This window comes from Canis lupus, chromosome 27 (assembly GCF_011100685.1).
Source record: "Canis lupus familiaris isolate Mischka breed German Shepherd chromosome 27, alternate assembly UU_Cfam_GSD_1.0, whole genome shotgun sequence".
NCBI classification, from domain to species: domain Eukaryota; kingdom Metazoa; phylum Chordata; class Mammalia; order Carnivora; family Canidae; genus Canis; species Canis lupus.
In genome coordinates this window covers 36,676,644-36,694,412 of record NC_049248.1, presented here as the reverse complement: position 1 = coordinate 36,694,412, position 17,769 = coordinate 36,676,644, and the positions used below count along the sequence as shown (strand labels likewise).

General features: G+C 35.7%; 1 protein-coding gene across 4 annotated transcripts in view; it reads right to left on the bottom strand.

Annotated features, from left to right (window-relative positions):
* TMEM117 (transmembrane protein 117) overlaps positions 1-17,769 on the bottom strand; it is a 462,108-nt gene that overhangs the window by 70,950 nt on the left and 373,389 nt on the right. For all 4 annotated transcript variants that reach the window (XM_038577402.1, XM_038577406.1, XM_038577405.1 and 1 more), the window contains one exon: positions 10,980-11,139. In XM_038577402.1, coding sequence (XP_038433330.1) covers positions 10,980-11,139 — 160 coding nt within the window. The remainder of the gene's footprint in view (positions 1-10,979; positions 11,140-17,769) is intronic.

Genomic DNA, 17,769 nt, shown 5'->3' with positions numbered 1-17,769 from the left:
GCTACTGAAATCTAAGAGATTGAATAAGTGATAAGCATCTCAGACATAAATACATTTTTCTGCAAAGAAATATTTATAAAATATATTTCCATTAAAAAAATAGACAAAAATGCACCGCGTACATATTTGGTTTTAATTGTTCAGTTTTTCACAATATGCACCACAGGAATGATGTGGTTTTATAGGCAAAATGCATGATTCTGAACAACCCCCATATTTCATCAAATGTAATAAATTCCAAGTACCATCTGGCAATTGGTAATTTTCTTGGGGTTCTTTTATGTATAACCATCTGAATCAAAGTAATAGCAAACATTCACTTATTACCGGCGTAATACCTTAGAATAGTGCGTTTCAGAGAAATTGCACTTGGGCTAAATAAAGATTCATATTCACAAATCAAATTCCCTCATGATTCTGATACCGCTAGATCTAAAAGGAAGACCCAAAAATCTGCATTGTTAACCAGCACACAGTGGATTGTAATGCATGGCCACAAGAATCATCTGTAATGCCAAGGAATTCCCAGGTACCGCTGCACACTTACTAACCAGAAACTTCTGAGAAGGCTCCTAAAGAGAGAGAATTCACAGTTTTGTAGGAGTATTGGTGATTCTTCTGGTCAGGTAAGGAAGGGAATCGGCCCTTTAGTGTATATCTCTATTAGCAGATTATGGCTGCAGTGCATTACTCAGACTCCATTATCACGTTATTATAGTTTTCCTTAGCTAAAATCAAAACAACCTTGAATGATTCATTGTAATTCAAAGCATAAATCTGACACTTTTTCCCACTAAATTAATTTGTTTTCTTCTATCCAAATAATGTAATTTAGATATATGAAAATATCATACTTCAACTGCATTTTTAATTTAACTGTCATAAAAATCCTGTAATGTGGGTCATGAAAACTGTCATGCTATAGATGAGAGTATGGATTCCTAGAGATGAAGTGAGTTAACCTTGGTTCCACTGCCATTAAGAAATAGAGTTTTGGTTCTAGTCTATGGCAAAAGTGTTCCCATCATTTACTCAGCATCCTGCCCCCTAAAGGGCTTCTTTGTAGTCATTGCGTATATTATTTAATTTCATATACACAACAATTCTACAAGGTAAAGGAAAAATATGGGCTTTGGAGTCAGACAGTACTGTTTTTCTATCTTAATTATGCTGAATCCAGACTCCATACCGTGGAAAACTATCATTTTCCTCATTTTAAAAATTAAAGATAAGAATATCAATCTTGTAGAGAGGTTGATAAGATTAAATAATACACAGTGTATCTAAGCATCCAGGGCAGTACTCAGCATATACTAAGTGCTCAATGATTAATAGCCTTTTATTTTTATTTTCTGTTTCCATCTTTCCTTCCATCTTGCCTTCTTTTTAGTTCAGTGTGTTTCCAGTAAAGCATACTGCCCTTCCTAGTAGCTTGTTCTCATTTCTACTATGGAAGATTCTATGGTCTTCTAGTAATGGACCTAATCCTTAGTTTAACATACACAGGGCCAGACTTTGAGCCACTTGTCACACATTTCCCCAAAGCTCCTGTTGCTTGTCCCACTCCAGAGTGAATCAGCCTCTCAAAAACTACCTGTCAGGGTAGTGAGTTAGGATTTGGAAGACCTAGGTTCTAGAATGGGCCCAGCCACCGACTCACAGTGACCTCAAGCAAATTACAAAATCTTTCTCGGCTTCAGTTGTAAAATCAGGATGTGATCATATGACCCAAAATTGTCCTCCTATTCTAAAATTCTGTGATTCTGAAATAGTACTAAACTTATCTGTCTAAAAATAGCTGTTCTTCCTTTCTTATTTTAGGCATCAGTTTAAAATGAATGTTCTGGCTTCCATGATTTCTCACTGCCTGCAACATTTCTTTTTTAACTTGTTCTTTAGCTTTATCATTGTATCTTAACCACTTAATACAAGAGCTCATGGAAATATCTCCTATTCCTGATATTCCATTATGAATAGCTACAAAGTGGGGCACCTGGCTGGTACAGTCCATTAAGCATCTGACTCTTGATTTTGGCTCAGGTCATGATCTCAGGGTTATGAGACTGAGTGCTGCACTCAGTGCAGAATCTGCTTGGAGCTCTCCCCCTCTCCCTCTGCCCCTCTTCTCTCTCCATCTCAAAAAAATAAGTAAATATTTTAGAAAAATAGACTTGGAACAAAGTATTAGCCCATCTCATCTGGGAACAGGATATTTGGCATGAATGTCTGTTGGTTGGGCTTATATTTAGCATCACCTATACAATTCTGACCTGAGGAATAACCATTCTGACTTTAAAAACTACCCCGGAGGAGCTGGGAACCTGATAAAATGGTGGAATGTGTCTTCAACATTGCACTTTTTTTTCATATACAAGTGGTGCAATGACAAGTGGTAACTGCTACACATGACTTCCAGGGCCAACCATGATCCACACACAGAGCTTTGGGTAAAGGTTAGGGCAGGAACATTCTTTCAAGGTGATGATAAGGTACTAATAATTCCATGGCACCTGAAAACAACGGTATGCCCAGTAGAAAAATATAAGTTTGAAGGAGTTATATCTTGCTACCTCCACATAGCTTTGAAAAAATTACTGCTCATGTGCAACAGTATAGAATTTATCTTTTGCCAGTTTTCTAATCATGTTCTAGCTCTCTTTTAAAAAAAATACCTCAGGGACTGAAGCATTTAAATTGGGATGAAACTTGAATGTCTCTATTTTCCACTTGCTTAACCAAATCTTATAATTCCTTCAAGCTACATTCTTCTCACATTATCCTTAAAGACTTGAGTGATCTCTCCCACTCACAATAATCTCTCATAGAAATTACTGTCTGTTTCAAAACTGTGATCTATATCATATGTTAACCAGACTATTAGTTTCATTTTCAAGTGAGTGCGTTTGTCACTACAGTACCCATGACTGGATCCTAAAATTTGTCTGCCTGGTAATCCCTATGCTTCCAGCTTACCTGTTACCTTCTGCCATATTTTCTTGATACCATAGGTCACCTGCCAAGACTTGTTCTCTGGCACCTCCTGCAGACTGCCCATTTGGCTGGATTCCCTCATGCTCCGTAGACATGACTTACCGTAAGAAGTCTATCAACTCTTTGGAGGCTAGTCACTGGGACTACTAATAAATAGTATATTGCGATTCCCTTCCATGATACTCCTTGAAAAGTCTGTTTTTCCACTAGATCAGATGATGTCAGAAGTACAAAATAGTGACAGTAAATAAAACAAAGATTCAACCTTTTAGGCATATATGAAGAGAGCAGGCATCTATGGTTAATCCAGGTATTACTTAATATTTAATCCCTTATTCCATGGCATAACTTGAGACCTATTACAGAAATTACCATTCCTGTGTTTTCAAGTCGGAGTGTAACCTTTATGTAAGAAAAATGAAGATGTGAAACAATTCTGAAGAAGAGTTTAAAATACTTTGAAAAAGTTATATGAAGTATTCACAAAGCTGAAGGACATGTTAAAACTGGCAGCTAGACATTTAAACAGCCCTTTATTTCTAAGTAGCCTATAAACAAAATCAGTCAGAACAACTTATCCAGAAAATATATGCCAACTTGTCAAAACACCATAGCTATTTAATTAAAATAGGTTCATGCTTGTTGCTCTGCCCTATGTTCTAAAGTGATTGATTCCACTTTCAACAGCTATGACCTCAAAAGAAGTGCCCTACTGAAATCAGGTGATTAGAGTTTTAAAATAAGGTCTACCAAAAGTCATAATGTCTTTTTTTTTTAACTCGTCAATCTACTTCTGAGAACTATGCATGAAACAAAAAACACATTTTGGATGTTACAAAGTGAAATGTTTGTAGGATGCAATTTTCATAATTATTTTTTCAGTGCATTAGGAACTATTTTTCAGGAAATATCACCTTTCTCTAAGTGCTTTTCAACTAGACCAAAGAGCCCTTTTTAACACTTAACTGAGCAATTCATTCCGATTTTTATTTGGATATTTAATTATAATAAAATCATAATTCAGTGAAAATGACCTAATTTAATATTATTGATGGCTCATTCTCCTGTTGTTGGTAAACGTTTTGCTTCTTGAAAAATCTCATGTTATTTGGCTTTTCTGAAATAATGCTGTGATCACTCAGTTATTTATTCTTTCATTCAGCAAATATTTATGGCAAAACTGTAATGCAGTGCACATGAGCTAGCTGAGAGAATAAAAAAATTGAAAAAGCATATCTTCTTTCCTTGAGGAGCTCACATGTTATAGGAATTATGTATGTACATAGGTATGAAGGTACTAGGAAGGTATGTAGATAAATTACAAGAAAAAGAGTGTTGAAAAGGTGTATCAACAGTGTGAGGATTCACCAAAATATAATCCTTGAAGCTATCTTCCTCTTTTCTAGAAAACTTCTTTCATCTCCTTGAAGCATATAAAGATATTACACTTTAAATTAGTATTTTATATTAGTATCTATTTATGTACATAAAACTAAGATATACACATACAGAAGATGATGAGAGAAACCTTCTAGAGGAGAGGATGCTAAAGAGAAGACATTCAAGGCAAAACCTTTCTATACTTAGCTATAAAGTCATTTCATAAAGAAATTTATCTTCTCACAGTTTCCTCTGCCCCCTGAGCACTTTTGTTCAGCAGATGCTATCTTGATGCTAGACTACACTGATCCAGTTGTAAAACTCAACAGCTTTTAATATTCCGTACACTAATTCCTAGAGTTCAGTTGTGTAAAACATTCAGGAGAGACAAAGAATGCGTGGAAACTTAACAACAGATAGAACTTCATCAGTTTCCATGGTCATAACCACTGCTTAATCTGTCCAGTCTCCACCTATCCATCCACACTGGAGAATTTTACTGGCTCCTCAAGTCATACACCATCCTTCTGGTTCCACACCTCTCCTCTTCCTCCCCATCTTCCCTTCCCAATATCCATCCCTCAACTCCTCCTTCGCTTCCTTTCTCTTTCTTCTCTCATTCTCTTTCTTCCTATCTAGTTAAAAAGGACAGAATTTTTGTTATCTTATGAACAGAACATCCCTTTATTTTAAAGCCTTCATAACATCAATTAGATCCTAGGAGGGTAGGGGAGATGAATTTTAAGAGGGGCAAACATAGGAATATATGCTTTTTACCTGAATAAAAAAATTCTTCTAAGGACAATTTTCCTAAAATGCCTTTACTTTTCTATTCCTATTTATTCTACCAAATTATGAATTAAATCCTTTGTTATTACAAACCCATGTGGACTGTATCATTGATATTTGATTTCCTTTCCCACTGTCCTGTGTCTCCAGCACCTGATGTGATGCACACTAGGAATAAATTCGTAAATGTTTTGTTTTGCTTTTTTTATGTCACATTCTTTATCACTTAGTATTTTTTCCAACTTTATTGAGGTAAAATTGGCAAAATTATAATATAGTTAACTTGTACAACATTATGATTTAATATATATATATACACATTGTGAAATGAATCTCACAATCAAGTTAACCAACATATCCATTACCCCATGTAGTTACTTTTTTATGAAAACGCTTATAATTTATTCTCTTAGCAAATTGCAAGTACACAAGACAGTATTTTTACCTATAGTCATCATGTTGCACATTATTACATCCTCTGAAATTATTCATCTTATAACTGAAAGTTTGTACCTTTTTGCCAACCTCTCCCTATTTTCTTCAACATCTGGCAACTCCCATTCTACTCTTTGTTTCTATGAGTTTGGCTATTTTTTTTTAATTTGAATATAGCTGACACACAAGGTTACATTACTTTCACGACATAGTGATTCAATAGCTCTACATTATACTATGCTTTTCACAAGTATAGCTACCATCTGTCACCATACGATGTTATTACAATATTACAATGATATTACATATGCTGTACTTTTTATTCCTGTTACTTATTCATTCCATAACTAGAAGGCTGTATCTCTCACTCTCCTTTACCAATTTTGCCCATCCCCAACCTTCTCCTTTCTGACAACCATCAGTTTGTTCTCTGTATTTATAGGTTTAATTCTACTTTTTGTTTTTTTTTCTTTGTTTTGTTTCTTAGATTCCACATATAAAATGCAACCATATGGTATTTGTCTTTCTCAGACTTATTTCACTTAGCATGATACCCTCTAGGTCTATTCATGATGTTGCAAATGGCAAGGTCTCATCTGTTTTCATGGCTGAGTAATAGTCCACATACACACCACACCTTCTTTATCTATCATCTATGGATGGACACTTGGGGGTGCTTCCATATCTTAGATATTGGAAATAATATGTAATAAACAGAGGTATATATATATATATATATATATATATATATATATATATCTTTTCAAACTAGCATTTTCATTTTCTTTGCATAAATGTCTAGTATTGGAATTATTGGATCATATGGTATTTCTATGGTTATTTCAATAACCATCATGGAAATGTAAATAAAAATCATAGAAAGATATCACTTACACATGTCAGAATGGCTAAAATTAAAAAAAGAAGGAATAACAAGTGTCAGTGAGGATGTGGAGAAAAAGGAACTGTCATGTACTGTTGATAGGAATGTGAATCAGTATAACCACTGTAGAAAACAGTGTGGAGGTTCCTCAACAAGTCAAAAATTGAATTCATAAATGTTTTCTGAATTTAATGGATCAAAACCAAGTTTTTTTGTGATGATTATGATACTACTCCCAGCTAGCTGGAGAAAATTGTCTTGTTTATTGTTTTGCCTTTTCAAATTCTAGCTGCCTGCCCTTCTACTCTCATCTCTATTTGAAGTTTTGTCCTACTATTCTGTCTACACTGATCTCTGTTTTGAACAGGTGGACTCCTAGAACACTTTTTTTTCCTTTGATTACAATACATTATCTTTTTAACTCTTATATAATTTAGATATATCTTTTCTTCAATCTAACAAGAGATGAATGGGTGGGATGTAACTGCAAATTAAGTACTTATGCAATGAGCTAAAGGAATATAAAAATCAAATGGCAAAATTATAAATATTAAACAGAAATTTAGATAAGATTTCCTCAGAACAAAGTGTTTTTATAATTTACTTCTCATGGTCTGTAGAAATGTGTGATTTAGGGATCCCTGGGTGGCGCAGCGGTTTAGCGCCTGCCTTTGGCCCAGGGCGTGATCCTGGAGACCCGGGATCGAATCCCATGTCGGGTTCCTGGTACATGGAGCCTGCTTCTCCCTCTGCCTGTGTCTCTGCCTCTCTCTCTCTCTCTCTCTCTCTCTCTCTGTGACTATCATAAATAAATAAAAATTAAAAAAAAAATTTAAAAAAAAAAGAAATGTGTGATTTATCTGAGTCACATGTTATATTTTATTGGCGTCCATTTATGCTTTAGTTTTAGTGACTTTAGCAGAACTACAGAAAAATGTGATATGACAAATGACTTTTATGATAAATGTAGAAAAATCCTATTTACTATTCATAAAAATAATTATACTTTCACTAAAAGTTTTCAGAATTGACCTACTAATTTTATTAAGATAAAATCTTTACAGGAGTAATGCCATATTCTAAATGTTTCTTTTCTTTCCTTTTTCTTAAAACATTAAAATATCTTTTGATAGTGTAAGTTGAATTTTTCTAGTATTAGAAAAGTCTAAGGTCAATTGCTTTTAAATCACTTAAATGAGTCCAATGAGAGAAAATTTCTAATAAAACTATTCCCTCCATTCCCACTAATTTTGCTATTTTTCTATTTTCTTTTGTCTGAAATTTGTGATTCTGGAATGAATTAGATCACAGTTTACTTAGTTTTGGACTTGTCAGGACATTTGTACTATATGTTTTTAAATGTCTTGAATATATAAGCCTTCCAAGGCTCTACATCCTAAAATTCACTCTCTTCCTTAAACTCACATACACTAGTTCCTGAAATTTCAACATGATGCCCCCAAAGGAGGGCAGAGTTTGCATGAGACGCAGTGCTCAAATGTCACTTCTTTATCCTCATCAAGCAGCTATTACTCTGGCCATACTGCTGCCCATGTAAGGCTCTGTGTTAGGGAGACTCCAGGGATATACAATCATAAGTTATGGTTCCTGCTCCATAGAGTATGAAAAAAGTGAAATGGTGATTTGTAGTCCAGGTAAAAAGTGCTTCAGCAGTTCCATGGAGGAAGTGATTATATGGTTTTCATGAGAGGGAATTGGAATGGTCCTCAGTGGTAGGGTCTGGATGAGCAGAGCAAGAAGAGACACATCTGGGGAGAAAAAGAGGCTTCCAGATATCTTGGAATAAGTGTGCTGTAGTCAAGGGCCATACAACAAGTCCTTTGGTCTGGGGTAGAGCTAGAGCATAAAAACATGTAAGAAACAAACACCCAGGGCCAGAATGTGGAAGGCACTGAAAGCACACTCTTAGAATCTGGACTTTATTCTTGGACAACGAGGAGCCACTTTGGCTGAGAAGAGGCAAGTACAACATGGTATTTCAGATTGGAAGTTTATGAGGCTGAGCCTTATAGTGTGCATGGGACAAGGGGACATCTGGAAGCAGAAGGTTCTGTATAGGAGATTATTTAACAATAATATAGAGGAGAGTCAGAACTGAATAGAAGTAGACAAATAAGAAGGAAGGATTAAGCTACAAGAGACATAGTAAAAGAGAAATCCACAGGCCTGCCTGGCTGACTCAGCACTGGAGGAGAGAGAAAAAGAATTAAGAGCCCTCTTTCTTGGGCCTCTTTTTGGAATCTTCCTCATATTAGACATCAATTAATTTGACTTTGGAGGCCCAACATCTCCCTGCTTTTCTGTGGACTCACACCTCATCATTTCACAGATGGGGTGCAATCTAATTCTTGCAATCCCTTCCCCAGGAATCTGGAATTAAACCTAACAACTAGAGAACAGTCTCCCTCTGAAGTGTTGGCTATGGCCATTTTCTTCCATGTGAACTGGGATGCTGAAAATGTTGCTTTGCAGTAAGAGAGGAAAGGAAACAGGAGTTTAAAAAAAAAAAAAAAGATGAGAGATGGAGAATAAAAGCTAGGTCTGGGTTCCCTGGTACACTTTGGTCTCTGCTTTCATGTGTCCCTAAAATGTACTGTCATTCCTTCTCTTTCATAAGACATTCGTATACTGCAGTAATACATTCCCCCTTTGATTAAGCTAGCTTGGCGGGGTTATTATTACTTGTAGCCAAAATGGTCCAAACTGATATATTCCCCAGCATGAACTCTCCATATTCAATCAACTGGGGTTCTGGCCACTCTCTGAACACTTCAGCACTTTATTGACTCCACATTTTCATGTCATTTCCTTCATCTAGAATGCCTTCCCCTTCCCAGTCTTGCTGACTCTGCCTACATAAATCTTGACTATCCTTCCTTTCTTCTATCCCTCCTTAAGTACTTTTTGAGCGAGTCCATAATACCTGTAAATTGTAATGTTATATTTTCCTCCTTCAAATCCCTGATTTTTGTGACCTTATTAGAACAATAATTAAAATGTTATAAAAGAGGGTAGAAGGTGATGGATAGTGGTACAAAATCAAAAAATTTATGCTCTCATATATACAAATAAAAAAAAAAAAAGACAATGGTCTACTCGGCTACTGATACCTTTGATTCTATGATGGGTTCAAAGAGGTATAGTAGGCCATTTGGCCAAAGCAGATATTTTACATAAGGAAGTAATCATTTAGGAGTATTAGATGAAAGAAGACAAAAACAGCCTCTAAACAAGTAGTGCATAACACATTATTGCATTAGTGTTACAAATTTGATTTTATAAATATCCAGAGGAGGCAAATAAGAGACAGATATGGAACCCACCAGTGCTTTCTTACTTTCTCCACTGTGCTAAACTAGCCACAGAAAATAAAAAAGAAACACATCAATTTTTAGATGAGACATTCAATTTTATATAATTTTTAAAATTGATATCATGTTTTATATTGTTATCCACTGAAATAGCAATATATTCTAGAAATCATCTTGAACCTAATGACTGAGCTATATTACATAGCAAAAAACCCCAAAACAAAACATAAAAAAACATCAAACCATTATTCTCTTTTAAGATACTACAGAATATCACTTTTAAAGGCCTTTCTTTGCCTCTAGAAATGAGAAAACTAAGCTGCTATCTTGTGAAATCTCACATAAATTTGGAACAAAATGGTGTTTACCTTCCCTTCAGCAATTGAGGCCTTTGTTCTGGTAACTTCTAATGCCTCAAGAGGGGAAAACCCAAAATTGCCTTCTAAAACCGATAAGAAATGTCTAGCAAATGAATGGACATTTAATGAGCAACATAAAGTGCCAAGAAATAGTTAATGTTTCTTTTGGCCTTTCATACAAAGGAACATTCCTCCATTTTTGGATCCTAAGACCCCACAAACCATTCACAGCAGATTACATGAGTAGCACTGGTTAGTGGAATGCTATTGTACAAATAGTCTGTTGCTGAGCACGGCAGAAATATTGTTTACATGAAAATGGAATGATCTCTAGTGAGTACTGAAAGAAAGTGATAATTTCCATAACCAGAAAAAGCATTTTTACATCATTCTATTTCCACTGCTATAAAACCCTGACTTGCTTCGGCAATTGCTTATCCGTGTTTTGCTGGCTTTATATCATCCTCATCTCTGCAGCTTTTCATTTACTAAATGACAGGGGTTTTTGTTGTTGTTTTGCCTTGTTTAGAAGCGTTGGCGGAAAACACCACCATGCTATATGGTTACTCAGGGCCCACCTTGCAATGTTCATACAATGAATTTTTGGTGTTCCTTTCATAAAAGCCCGGTTGGCATATCCTCCCAGTAAAACTGCTGAAAGTAGGATCAGAGAAGACCCTACAAATAGCAACTGTAAACTGTGCACTTCTCTAGCTTAATGGAGCCTTTCACTGCACACACAGTGTTTGTTATACTGGAACAAAGCATAGAGCTGCTTTAGTGATCGAAGGGAAATACAAAAACACTTACCTGCATTACAATAAGGAGGTCAAAGACCAAGATGAAAGAAGCCAGGAATGCTCTGGAAACTTCATCACTGGGCAAAAACCCCCGATTCAGCTTGTCCCAGCTGATCCAGTCAGTTGTAATGACAAGTACAACCACAGAAGTCAGAGTAAAGAGAACCGTCCTGCAAGGAACCAGATGTTCATTAAAGAACATTAGATATAATAATAGAGACAGTGAAGAGTAGATGTTTTCTACGCTGTATTAAATGTCCACCCTTTGCCAAGGCATATTTACCAAAATGAAGATGAACAAAGAAGCAAATGAAGTGCTTTCTTCCAAGAGCAATTAACAAACGATATGATAGCATCCATCCCAAGATTTTCCCTTACGAACATTAAGATAATGATTATAGAACAAATAATTAACAATAAAAATATTACAAATGGCCTTGGCTAGTGCAATATGTGTCCCAAAGAGAGCATTAGTACGTAGCTCTCATTACATGTACATCATTTACTGAGGGTAGTAGACATGTATTTGGAGGAGCACAGGAGATGGTGAATGATAAACAAATCTTCGGATTCTATTAGTGTCCTATAAAAGAGAGGGATAGTTAGACCAATCCCCTCATCATCCTCATAGCCTGAGGAGCTCCATGGAAGAACCATCTCTACACACCAACAGTGTAGCCATTTCACCTCATACGATTTGTGTCATAGATGGCCTGTGGCCTAGATCACACCATGTTTGATTACCCATTCCTTCTTGTAAGATAGATGCTAGGGGCTTGAGCTTACCTCTTATCTTTGTCACCCCTATAAAATCCTTCATAATTACATCAGATGGAATTCAATGAATATTTGTAGAAATTGTAACAATTGAGCTTTACATAAAAATCAAGAGTCCTTAAATTAGCCTTTAACACTGACATTCCAAGTAAATCTGTAATGTAGGCAGCAAAAATTTAATCTACCAGAGAATTGTCTATACTGTAGTTAAGCCTCTGCTTTCAGAGTTATATTGGTATCTGGATACTGTTTTTAATTGTAAAAAGAAGTCTAAAGCTATGCCACCCTGAATGTACCTGATCTTGCCTAAACTGTAAAAAGGAAAATAAAAAAGAGGAATTATTTTGAAAATAATTGCAAGAAAGAAAGAGAGAAAAGGAAGAAAAAAGGAAATAAAAAAGAAAAGAAAAATGAAAGAAAATATATGGAGGTGAAATAATACCTTAGAAGAACAGATACCCATTTTGGCAATTAAGCAACGTTTTTTTGCCCTCTGATATCTGATAATTAATACAAAAAAAAAAGAAGAAGAAGAAGAATACAGACTATCCTAGACCATCTCTTTTCAATTGAACAAAGCACAATTTTCTAAACTTAAATACTGGGTTTGCTTTTTCACACTAGCTTATTTGTACCAAGTTTTACTTTGGTATAATGAATATAATGAACCTCTCCTTATATTTCCTACCCCCACAAATAGAAAAGATATATTTAAATTTTTTTGAAAGACAAAATTTTTACTAAAATTGTTTTATTAAAATTCCAAACTGTCAAAAGAATTTCACTCATGATCTCCAAAAAATAAATTACAGATTGTCTCTACTACCATTTAGAATACCTTTCATCATTTCCAGAAATTTAAATGGGTTAATTAAGTATGGAAGAAATCCTAAATAACTATTATGATTCAACTGAACGAAGCTGCGAATATTATACAGTCAAACATAAGAATTATGGTATTTATTTATTTATTTATTTATTTATTTATTTATTTATGATAGACACAAAGAGAGAGAGAGAGACAAAGGCAGAGGCAGAGACAGAGACACACAGGCAGAGGGAGAAGCAGGCTCCATGCTGGGAGCCGGATGCGGGACTCGATCCCAGGACTCCAGGATCGCGCCCTGGGCCAAAGGTAGGTGTCAAACCACTGAGCCACCCAGGGATCCCCAGAATTATGGGTTTTAAACAAATTTGTCTCCACGTTAGTCCATTTGATTGTGTTTTTTGTTTTTTTTCTCTTAAGGAAGTGAAAAATGTATACATTTCATGAAATAAGAAATCCCTGGATAGTGTATTGGCCCAACAGTATCAGAACAAAGCTCCTTTTATCTTCCTTCTCTTCTATCCTCAATATGACTTTCAACCTTATCAGCATGAGATGGCTTCTTTATCACCAGAATTTCACCCAAGGGTCAGGCATTACGATAGGAGTAAATGTCCAAAGTGACATTCCAGTTGGATCTGCCTCTTTTTAAAAAAAATTCCAATATAATTACTATATAGGGTTGTATTAGTTTCAGGTATATAATATAGTGATTCAACAATTCAATACATTACTCAGTGCTCATCATAATAAGTGTACTCTAAATCCCCTTCACCAACTTCATCCACCTCCCATCCATCTCCCCTCTGGTAACCACCAGTTTGTTCTCTATAGCTTAGAGTCTATTTTTTGGTTTGTCTCTTTTTAATTTTATTTATTGTTTTGCTGTTTAAATTCCACATGAGTGAGATCATATGGTTTTTGTCTGTGAGTAACTTATTTCACTTAGCATTATATTCTCTCTATCCATAAATGTTGTTTGCAATGGTGAGATTTAATTTTTTATGGCTGAATAATGTTCCAGCATGTATTGTGTGTGTGTGTGTGTGTGTGTGTGTGTGTGTGTGAGTATACCTCTTCTTTATACATTCGCCAATGGACACTTGGGTTCCTTCCACAATTTAGCTATTGTGAATAGTGCTACAATAAACACAGAGGTGCACATATCTGTTGGAATAAGTGTTTTTGTTTTCTTAGGGTAAATAACCAGTAATGTAATTACTGGATCATGGGGTAATTCTATTTTTAATTTTTTGAGGAAGGTTCACACTGTTTTCCACATTGGCGTACCAGTTTTCTCTCCCACCAATAGCACATGAGGGTTCCTTTTTCTTCATATCCTTACCAACATTTGTTGTTTCTTGAATTTTTTATTTTAGTCATTGTGACAGGAATGATGTGGTTATCTCATTGCAATTTTGATTTGCAATTCCCTGATAACGAGTGCTGTTGAGCATCTCTTCATGTGTCTACTGGCCATCTGTATGTCTTCTTTGGAGAAATGTCTATTCACGTTTTCTGTCCATTTTTAAATTAGATAATTTGGGGGGTTTTTTTGGTGTTGAACTGTATCAGTCCTTTATACGTTCTGGATATTAACCCTTTATCAGATATGTCATTTGCAAATATCTTCTCCCATTCAATACATTGCTTTTTATTCTTGTTGTTTCCTTTACTGTGCAGAAGCTTTTTATTTTGATATACTGCCAATAGTTTATTTTTGCTTTTGTTTCCTTGCCTCAAAAGACATATCTAGAAAAATATTGCTATAGATGATGTCAAAGAAGTTACTGCTTGTGCTTTCTTCTAGGATTTTTATGGTTTCAGGTCTCACAGTTAGGTTTTTAATTCATTTTGTGTTTATTTTTGTGTATGGTGTAAGAAAGTGGCCCAGTTTCATTCTTTTGCATGTAGCTGTTCAGTTTTCCCAACACCATTTGATTGTCTTTTTTCCCACTGCATATTCTTGTCTCCTTTGTCCAAAATTAATTGACCATATAATCTTGGATTTATTTATGGGCTCTCTCTTCTGTTTCACCAATTTATACGTCATTTTTGTGCCAGTACCATATTGTTTTGATTACTGTAGTGTTGTAGTATATCTTGAAATCTATCTGGGATTGCTACACCTCCAGTTTTGTTCTTCTTCTACAAGACTGTTTTCACTATTTGGGGTCTTTTGTGGCTTCAAATAAATTTTAGGATTATTTGTTCTACTTCTGTAAAAAAAAAATGTGGTTAGTATTTTGATAGGGATTGCATTAAATCTGTAGATTGCTTTGGGTAGTATGACCATTTAAACAATATTTGTTTTTTCAATCCATGAGCATGGAATATCTTTCTTTTTTGTGTGTTCTCTTCAATACCTTTTATCAGGGCAGCCTGGGTGGCTCAGCGGTTTAGTGCCGCCTTCAGTCCAGGGTGTGATCCTGGAGACCCGGGATCGAGTCCCACGTTGGGCTCCTTCCATAGAACCTGCTTCTCCCTCTGCCTGTGTCTCTGCTTTTCTCTCTCTCTCTCTCTCATGAATAAATAAATAAAATCTTAAAAAATACCTTTTATCAGTGTTTTATAGTTTTCAGAGTACAGGTCTTTCATTTCCTTGGTTAAGTTTATTCCTAGGTATTTTATTTTTTTGGTGCAATTGTAAATGAGATTTTCTTAATTTTCTTTTTGCCTCTTCATTATTAGTGTAAAAAATGCAAAAGATTTTGGTATATTGATTTCGTATACTGTGAACTTATTGAATTCATTTACCAGTTCTAGTTGTATGTTGGTGGAATTATTAGGGTTTACTATATATAGTATCATACCATCTGCAAATAGGGAAAGTTTTATTTCTTCCTTACCAATCTGGATGCCTTTGATTTTTTTTTCTTACATGACTGATGTGGCCAGGACTTCCAATACTATGTTGAATAAAAGTGATGAAGTGGACATTCTTGTCTTGTTCCTGATCTTAGGAGAAAAGCTCTCAATGTTCCTCATTGAGTATGATATGATGTTAGATGTGGGGTTTTTGTATACGTTCATTATTATGTTGAGATATGTTCCCTCTAATCCTATTTTGCTGAGAGTGTTTATCATGAATGGATATTGTACTTTGTCAAATGTTTTTCTGCATCTGTTGAAATGATAATATGGTTTTTACCCTTTCTCTTGTTGATATGATGTATCACATTGATTATTTTGTGAGTATCGAACCATCTTTGCATCCCAGGAATAATTCCACTTGATCATGGTGAATGATTTTTTTTTTTATGGTGAATGATTTTATCCAATATACATATTGCTACTTTTCACTTTCATTCACAGGATAAATCCTTTACCTCCCCTCATTTTCAATCTGCATATGCCTTTAGGTCTGAAGTGCATCTCTTGTAGGCAGCCTATAGAAAGCTCTTGCTTTTTTATCCATTCCATTTATATCCAAAGTAATTATTGATAGATATGTACTTAATGCCATTTTGCTACTTATTTTATGGTTACTTTTGTAGTTCTTCTCTGTTCTTTTCTTCTCTTATACTCTCACAGTTTGCTGGCTTTCTTTGGTGATAGATTCCTTTCTCTTCGTTTTTTTCATATCTATTACTGTTCTTTTATTTGTGGCTACCATAAGGTTTGTATATAACATCTCATGCATATAGTGGTCTATAATAAATTGACAGTCACTTAAGGGTGAACTCATTCCTTACCTCTCTCCCCTCCATGTTTAGGTATATGGTGTCATACTTTACAACATTTTATTTTGTGAGTCCCTTGACCAATTTTTAAAGATATACTTAATTTTAATGCTTTGTGTTTCCTACTTTTCTCACTCCAAATTAGGTCTTTCCTTCAATACAAAGAGCTCCCTTTAATATTTATTGTAGGGCAGATTTAGTGCTCATGAATTTCTTTACCTTTTGTTTGTCTGGGAGACTCTTTACTTACTTTTATTCTGAATGGTAGCCTTGCTGGATAGACTATTCTTGGTTGCAGGTTTTTCCCTTTCAACACTTTGACTATATTGTGACACTCTCGTCTATCCTGCAAAGTTTCTGCTGAAAAATCAGCTGACAGCCTTATGCAGTTTACTTTGTATTTGTTTTGGTATGGACCTTCTTTGGTTGATTCTTTTGGGAGTTCTCTGTGGCTCCTGGATTTAGATATCTCTTCCCTAGATACGGGAAATTTTCAGCTGCTATCTCTTCAAATAAATTTTCTGCTTCCTTTTCTCCCTCTTCTTCTGGGTTCCTTATAATGCAAATGTTATTATGCTTGATGGTGTTGCTGAAAATAAGTCTATTTTCATTTTTTATTAATAATTTTTGTCTTTCCTGTTCAGCTTGATTGCTTTTCATTACTCTGTCCTCCAGGTCATTTATCCATTCTTCTGCTTCCTCTAATTAACTTTATTATGTGTAGTGTATTTTTAATTTAAATTACTGAGTCTGATTGGTTCTTTATAATGTTTTCCTTTTGTTGAGGATCTCAGTGTGGCATTCTTTTCTCAAATGTAGTACCTTTATGATCATTACTTTAGTATTATCTTTTGCTGTGATTCTGTCCTGTTCTTTTACTTGAGACATATTCCTCTGTCTCCTCATATTGTCCAACCCTCCGCATCTACTTCTATGTGTTAGGAAAGTCAGGTACGTTTTTGGCTCTCGAATGCAGTGAGAAGATGTCCTGCCCTGCAGTGCATGTCCCCTGTTCACCAGAACCTGGCACTTCAGGGGTATTCCGTGTGTTTTGCATGAGCCCTACTGTTTTGGCTGAACGACATTTGTCTTCAATCCATTTATCTGTACTAGCTCTCTTTGCCTATTGTGGGTAGAGTTTGGTCCCTGTGTTGTTAGTGGGCCAGTCTGGGGCTGTCCTGGGCTTGAGTTGAGCCAGACCAGGCATTTGCCAGAGATGAACTTCCAGGTGATTTCCCAGTTTTACCCCTTGAAAACTTTCATTGGTGGCACAGCTTATAGCTGGACTGGTATGTGTGGTCATTTTCCCCTCTCCTTGGGTCAGGAGTCACTTTGGAGTGGTGCTGAACCTTGTTGGGGCTGTCTGCATACTGCCAAGCCTGTGGCACCAGTTTGAATGGGCTGTGGCCAAGGGCATATTGGAGGGGGTGTGACATGTGATGCCTGCAAAGTCTATGCTCATCCACTGAGGGAAGGGACCTGCAGCCACCGGGGAAAACTCCAGTCAGGCCAGC